Here is an 8,207-nt window from a genome sequence, read left to right as displayed (position 1 = left end):
TTCAAGAAAATGTGTGTGATTATAGATTATAGATTTCATGTTGAATGACATATTTCCACCTTCTACCGGATAACTTAAAAAACTAGCTAAATCATCTGATTTATTCCTTGGGAATTTCTTCTTCTTTAACTACAGTTTTAAACATAAACATGTATGTGTGTGGATGTACATAAGAACACTAATTAATACTAATCATTATTCACAACCGAAAACTTGGTTGCCTTTTAGATACAAACTCATCAGTGGGGGAAACTTCAAAGTGAGTTTTAATTTGTTCAAATCTCTCTGACATAAACAAGCTTTCAAAGCTTTTCAGTGCTGCTGAAACCCTCACTTGTGCCACAAACAATGCCTTCACAGGCCTGTGATCTGATAGTTTTGACTCACTTCGACCGTACTCAATTTGCTTCAAACCTTTGGCAAGCCATATGATTCTGTCACACCTACAACATCAAAATTTCCAAAGTTTAAGCACATTCTTATTAGGTCATTTTTGGTTTAGCTGTTTTTTTTAATTAAACAACATTGTTTAACGACATTTATTGTTGAAACAATGTTGTTTTAAAAAACATGTAAGTTGTTTCTTACCATGCTGGTGCTCGTTTCTTTGCTGTTTTTTTGCAGTGATAACAACATCCATAGTACAGGTCAGAACTTGGACAATACTTGTAGGTTGGTGCAAATTTGATTGTTCCCTCATGCCATCCTTTTAACATGTTTCCACTCGTCACTTCCATCATTAGCTTCAGTTTCATTAATTCAATCCAAGTTAGAAAATATACAGTTAATCCAACAAGATATATATGTATTAATTCTATCCATTTTCATTTCCCAAATAGAACATATAGAAAAGTATACATCAAGGTGAGTAATCTAGATCATGCTAGTTGAATCCTTAATCTGAATCGAAATTTTTTTATTTTGAATCGTGAATCGTTTCCTATTGTAAATTTAAGATTTATAAACATTTAAAATATATAATATATAAATATGTAAAAATATAATTAATAATCACAATCATGTTAAAAAAGAGTGGTTGTATTAGTGATAAGATTAGGTTAGTATTATAATGGTTTGATTGAATTGAGTTATATGATCCAACTATTTGTTAAATGAAAGAAAAAATTAAAATTTGAGTTTTATAAAATCAATTCAAGTGATATAACCCAGTTTACACCGAAACACAAAATAAAATTCAAACTGTGATACAAAATTATTTCACGATTCATACTATTCGTGATACAATTCACACAATACTACTACGACATGAGAGTAAAAACAATTCTAATGATTAACATCATCACGAACATCTGAAATCGTATCATATCATACAATTCGTATAGTGAATCGTAGATCTAAATTACTCTAACGTATATGTATTATGATCTAAATTACTTTAATTAATGTATATGTATTTGTAGTTTTATTCATGGATTTACATACCTGATCATATTCTAGTAGAGAGTCCCAGTCTTCATTTTCAACAAGTAAGCGTGTTGTTTCTTCTGGTAGAGAAATTCTGTAATTTAAATCTCCTAATAGTATTATGTGGCTGCACAACATCACCATCATTAGTTAAATGTTAAAGTAATACAACTTGCAAGTCAAAGTAAAAGTAATTAAAACTAAATTCTGTTTGAATATTGAGTAATTAAATAAATGGTTAAAAGTCGGCAGAAAGTAAATTCTATTTTAATATTGAGTAATTAAAAGGGGTCAAATGGTTTTCTTTTTAATTATATTTCTATGTATATGGACAGTGATAGGTGCAAATGTTTTGTATTTTATTCTAATTGGCACCTCTTTGCAACATTTTCATTAATTAATTAATTAACTCACAGTCCCTCTTTAGCTACAAACAAAAGAGCCAACAAAGAACAATATTTTAAGTGTTTTGGCAGCCTTCAATATTTAGATGGACAGATTCAAAAGCTGGAAACACACAACAATGATGCTTTCAAGTAGCAAATTCTTTATTTTAACAGCCATAAAAATAAAAAACAAAAAAATAATTTATTCAATATTGGAACTTTGTTTTCATGATTTGTTGGGAAAGGAACCTAATTACTATTAAAATAAAACCAAAAAGCAATTATTGAGGTTGATTAGTTGGAGGGTTTGTAATTAACAAAAAAATGTGATTGCTAATTACTTACTCATGATCAAGAATCTTCCTTGGCAAATCAAGCAAAGGGCCTTTGGGAAAGCTTGTCCTTGAGAATATTTCAGCAACATTAGAGTTTCTGTGCCTCTCATCACCCTCTCTCCCCCCAGAAGCTAGGTGACCACACACAAAGCAAAAACTTGTTTCATGTAACACAAATCTCACAGACACAGAACCCTGCAAATCAAATCAATCACAGTGGAATAAATCAATAAATATAATCAAGAGGACTTATTCCTAACCAACTCAAATGGATGAAGTTGATGTTGACAGTGATGATCAGCATATAATTAAACTGCAAAGTGCAAAACCAATAGATGTATGATGCATGAATTAAGGTAATGAATATGAAAGAAGTGGGATTTATATGAATAAACCCTAAATCCTAAATCCGAAATTGGTGAGATAAGTTTCTCATATTTTGACTGGTGTTTTAACCTTTGACATAAAATATGACTGGTGTTTTAACCTTTGACATACATGAGATCTGTTAGAAAATTGTAAGTTTTTGTCGTGTTGTATCGTGGAATTGTTATGTCTGTCGGATTCTCAGTTTTTGAGTTCTGTTGGAATTGTTATGTCTGTTAGATTTTCAGTTTTTGAGGTCTGGTCTGTGTATGGTTTTTTGAAAATTAGTTCAGGATGACTTTGTATAAAGGTTGAGATATCGGGAAAGACATCAATTTAATTTATTTATTTTTATCGATAAAAAAAATAAAGAAAGTAGGGTTTGGTTAGGTAACCTTGTTCCCTAAGCAGCCCATAATGCCACATCCCACACATGAGACACTTGGATGTTGAATGAATGGACGAAGGTGTCTCTTTGCCCATACAGATATCATTATACCAACCATTTGCTTGCTAATGATACATTCGAAATCTTGTGGGGCTTCAAACTTCTGCTGACATGGATTATCATTTTTTCCTTCCTTAATATTGCAACAATTCTTCATCTTTTCATCTTTCAAATCCCTACCATGTGTGTTCTTGTTCAGGGCTTCTCTGATCATGGAGTTCCACTTGCTACAAATCTTACTGTTTTCACACCCCAGTACATTGGATGCTTTCAGAGGCACAATTTCTTGAAACCTAAACAGTTAATGATGACAATTAAGCATCTTGCACCACATGCATGATCTTAAGGATTGTTAAAAGAACCTCAAATTCATACCCTAGTACATAGATGTCACAGGACTTGTTGCATGTCTCCAACAAATCCTCCATGTTCACTCCTTCATCTGGGGCAACCCCACCTACGTTCCATGTGCTCACAAAAATCCTTCAATCATTAAACAAAGATTGTTTCAGAAACATATGGAAATAATTGATCAAAATGAAAACAGCATCGAACATTATGGAACTCTATCAAATATATATATATATATATATATATATATATATATATATATATATATATATATATACTGCATTTCATCGCAGCTTTTCTTATGTGCAGTGAGCGAGTTGTTTTTTTTATTGGCAAAAAAAAAGGTATAAAATAGACTTATTTCGGTATATCTCAACCATTATACAAGAGAGGATAACTTAGTTAAACTGTAATCGATCTATAACCGACTTCTAACCTTAAACAAATCTACTCTTCCCTACCTTAACTTTAATCTCTTATACTTACACAACTGCTATGATACTCCATCTCTAACTATTATTGTTTTTAATAGATCTCATACATCTTAAAGATTCCAGATACCAATCAGAATAAGAAAAACATATTAGACGTAATTTTGATGTTACCATGACCAAGCAGTGAGGGAGTTGTGAGAAGGATAATAAGAAGAGACAGGAATTAGTATATAGTATATAAGATATTCTAATTCTTACTTGTATTTTTGTGTATCTTTGTGATCATTGAGAAGTGTTTTGGATGTGAGAGATGAGTGAAGATGAGCCAATAAGGGTTCTGTATTAGTTGGATAATCTGCTATGAAGTTGCTGCTTCCGACTCGCTTGTTGAGTATCTTATTAGCCACTAATGCTGGCCACATCAACTAAGCAAATTGTGTACATGCACAAATAGATTCATATAAGTAAAGAATAGGTAAGAAATTAAAGAAGAGAATGGAATAGTTATGTATACTTACTTCAGTTAGCTTTGCAGTCATGGTAAGAAACAGTGGTCTGTGGTACTTTTGGGGACAGAAAAATGATGAGAAGAGTGAAAAAATGGAGATGATTAGGATATATTATAGGAAGAATTGAGTGGCATTGAATGTAGGAGGAAGAGAGAAGAAAGCATGGTGTTGTTGAAGAATGGAATAATGAGTAGAGTTATATATTGAAAGTTTGTGAATGGTGTGCAAGTGGGAGAAGTGTGGTCCATCACAAGCTATATTGCCACAACAAGTTGCCAACCGTTTTGCATGCTAATATTATGAGGCCATTTTCATTGTTGGAAAACCACCCAATCAATATCTTTTGGTTTAGGACAAGGTTCAAAGTTTGACTGGTTTTTATCAGATTATTATAACTTTATCTTCTTTGACAATCTCATTAATTATGCACAAAATGGACCCAAATTTTTATATATTAATACTACTTACTAATTTTTATATCAATCAATAGTCGATAAACAAATAACTGGTTCATATTTTAGAATTTTTAAAGATATATATTAGTCATCAACTTTTACTTATGCAGATTTTTTTTATCAGCAATTTTACTTATATATACATTAAACATAAATAATTTTAAATAAATATAAAATTTATATAAAAAATATGTCAATAACTTTTAAATTCTAAGTTGAATTTTGAAGAGAATATGATTCAATTTAAAAATTATTTTGCATATTTTCTCTCTCTCTCTCTCTTTTATTTATATATATTAATTAGATGTGATATGAATATTTTACTTGAAAAGAAATTAAGAGTATATGAACCTTGTTAAGATTCACATGTTTAGTTTTACATGTTTAAAAGTATTTTTTATTTGGTTGAGATTTTTTTTTTAAAGGACCAAGATATCTTCTTTCTCTATTGGAATAGTAGGATAGGTGAGTATGTGAAGACATTCTAATTAGATGAGATATAAATGAGATAATAAATGTGTAATTAATAAAAATATTTTTTTTCTAAATTTAGAATTTAAATAATTGGTATTTAAAAATTTTGGTAGTTAATTAGATATCAATTTAAAAACTATTTTTTTTTTATATAAAGTTTTCATCTCACTATGTAACTTGACATCTAAGCTAAGTTCTACTATCACATGAAAAAAGTATTATTAAAAAAAATACAAAAAATATAGAGAGACTAGCCCAAAATCCATATATTAACAAAAATATATATGGGTAGACTACAAATTCACCCTTTAATGAAAGAAATTCATTATTTTCACTATACCACTTTAGAATTATCACAATTTATAAACTACTTATCAATAATAAAAACGAATTTAAAAACCAATAATTTTTTTAGTCTCTAAAATAATATCTAACTTAGTCAATATAATAATTAATTATTTTTAATCTCTAAAATTAATTTCTATTTAATAATTTTTTTTTAGTGTTATATGATTTATTTCACCCCTATATGTATTATAATAAAAAAAATATGTATTATAATAAAAAAAATATGTGTTGATTTCATTTATCAAATATTATAACTTAAGCCTAAAGAAAACTGTTTATCGAATTCTATCAGCTACAGTACAAGATAAGAAAAGAACCAACAGAAAAAAAAAAAAACAAAAAAAAGGTTTGCAAAGACCCAATTAAAATATGGAAATGGAAGAATTAAATTAAAAAAAAATTAAAAAAACAGAAGTTCATTGATTTTACAATTAAGAATTGGAATCCACTATGTTATAAGAATCTTCTTTCACTTAGCTGCTCATTATCTGGTTTGCACTATTCGTATCAAGAAAGTGTCACTAAAAACCAAAAGTGTCAAACGAAACTAAAACATGATTCGTTATATTATGAATTACGTGAAGACAAAGGTTAAGTGTTTTTTTTTATGATGGTGACATAACTTTTACACTTTTTGTTAAAAAAAATAGGCAAATTTGCACCAATTTCACTATGAAAAGACAAAAATGTCCTTAGATAAAATGGAGGTATATATAAAAATACATTTCGGATATTTTTTTCTAAAATATATTCTGAATTTTTTTTCAGAACAAATATTTTGTATTACAGATTTTTTTTATTTAAAATGAAATTTTGATTTTTTTTTCAAATTTTCATTTCTAGAATACAATCATCTCATCTCGATCTATTTTTCGGAATGTATTATTTTTAATTTTTAATTTTTATTTCCAGAATGAAGAATTTTTTGGAAATTTAAAATTGTGTAGGGTCTAGATTTAAAATGATTGGATGTAGAGAGAATTTGCAAAAAAAAATTAAACAAAAGAGATGTTAGAATGCATGTTTTTTAAATTAATTTGTGTAATTATGATATAAATTAAGTAATCTTGTAGCCATGAAAGTGATGTAATGAAGATTAGTTTGTTTGGTTAGAAACAAAAAGAGAAATAGGAAGTGTGATTGGATGGACGGCACAAGTGATTCCACATTCATCGTCAACTTTATCTTATTTTTAAACTCATTAATTATCCAATTAACATGCATCTTCCAACCTCCATCAAAATTATATTTCTTTTAGAACACCATCACTCTAAAAGTTGCATCTAATCAAATGGGGTGATTAATATTTTTTAATGCACAAAGAGAGGGAAGTTTCCAACAAAAAAGGAAATGAAGTATACTTAGAAGAGAGAAGGGTGTGAAAATCAAATGGTAATATCCAATCACAACCACACACCTCTCACTCACATCATTACAAAACTAACCCTCTAATTAATTATCTATGCACTTTTTTTATGTGCTAAAGCTCTCTTCTATATGCACCAACCAACTCCATAAATAATATCATAATAAATGAGGATATGCTTTGTGATGAGGGTTAAGATACTTAATGTATAAAATTCACACCATTGTCATATGCTTTAAAAAATTTGAATTTGAAGGTAAATATGGATGAAGCAATAAAGTTTTTCCTAATTTACTATATTTTTTAAAAGAGATAGTACTTTGTCAACCCATATGGAAAATGAGATATTTTGTTTGATAGGTTTGGAATACCAAAAATAAATATATGTTTTTTTTTCATTGATCATATATTATATAGAAGAAAGTTTGAATCTTTCCATATCACACTTCAAAATATTAGAAACTAATATACATATCAATATTTTTTTAGTTTCTAAAATAATATCTAATTTATTCAATATAACAATTAATTATTATTTTTCTCTAAATTTAGTTTATATTTAATTATTTTTTTTAGTGGAAGAGGATGATGAAATTGATTTTAGACAAAACCGTTGTCTAAATTTTAGACAACAAATTCTTTGTGATCTAGGTGGTTGTGTACTATAGTATATAAACTAAGATTTTTTCAATTAGACAACAAAAGTTTAAAAATTGTTGGTTAAAATATGACAATTCACAACAGATTTTTTAGCATCTACATTCAGGTTGCAATTATTTAAGAGTAACAATTGAGTTTAAATAATTATGACTTATATTATCATTTTATAATTACTTTTAAATGAATAAAAAAATTAAGTTTTTCTTTATTTGAAAGCATTTATCTCTTATGGTTTAAAACTTTTTCTATATATTCTTATATTGAATTATTTGATTTAAATAATGAATTAGTGTGACACATCCTCTCTTTGAAGTAACATATTCTTCATTCTCTTTTTCCTTTAATATCTTAAAAAAATTTCTTTGATCTTTTCTAATATTGTATGGAATGAAGAACATCTATTCATTGCTTCTATATAAGATGGTTTGATTAATAGTTTACCTTATGAGCTTTACATAATCCCACAATTTATCAAAATTCAAAACTTCAATCAAATTCAAATTCAAATTTCTCAATACAAGAACCTGTTCATTTATTCCTCTCCAAAATCATGTTTCAATTCCAAAATCATGTTAAAAGAGTCTTTGATTTTTATTTTTATTTTACTTGTAATAATAGTTAAAAGTTGACCCTTTATACAGTATAGAAAT

The 8,207-nt window shown here is 27.9% G+C and overlaps 1 protein-coding gene across 1 annotated transcript; it reads right to left on the bottom strand.

Annotated features, from left to right (window-relative positions):
* Positions 1–4,520, bottom strand: LOC137806046 (type IV inositol polyphosphate 5-phosphatase 9). Its single transcript, XM_068605959.1, has 8 exons — positions 4,264–4,520; positions 4,004–4,170; positions 3,336–3,443; positions 2,908–3,253; positions 2,157–2,341; positions 1,444–1,552; positions 589–743; positions 1–443 (listed from the first exon to the last, which is right to left on the bottom strand). Exons 1-8 carry the CDS (start codon positions 4,282–4,284, stop codon positions 200–202), a joined length of 1,335 nt encoding a protein of 444 aa, XP_068462060.1. The 5' UTR covers positions 4,285–4,520; the 3' UTR covers positions 1–199.
* Positions 4,521–8,207: the final 3,687 nt, after the last annotated feature.

Source organism: Phaseolus vulgaris, chromosome 3, assembly GCF_051622355.1.
Source record: "Phaseolus vulgaris cultivar YP4 chromosome 3, ASM5162235v1, whole genome shotgun sequence".
Taxonomy (NCBI): Eukaryota; Viridiplantae; Streptophyta; class Magnoliopsida; order Fabales; family Fabaceae; genus Phaseolus; species Phaseolus vulgaris.
This window is presented reverse-complemented; position numbering and strand designations above follow the sequence as displayed.

What these genes read in the sequence shown, in the direction of transcription:
- LOC137806046 (XM_068605959.1), bottom strand. Translation starts at nt 4,284, where the DNA reads ATGACTGCAAAGCTAACTGAA. An exon ending in TGTGACATCTATGTACTAGG is followed by an intron (nt 3,254 to 3,335) that starts GTATGAATTTGA and finishes TTAACTGTTTAG; the next exon opens with GTTTCAAGAAATTGTGCCTC. An exon ending in CTCTACTAGAATATGATCAG is followed by an intron (nt 744 to 1,443) that starts GTATGTAAATCC and finishes ATGAAACTGAAG; the next exon opens with CTAATGATGGAAGTGACGAG.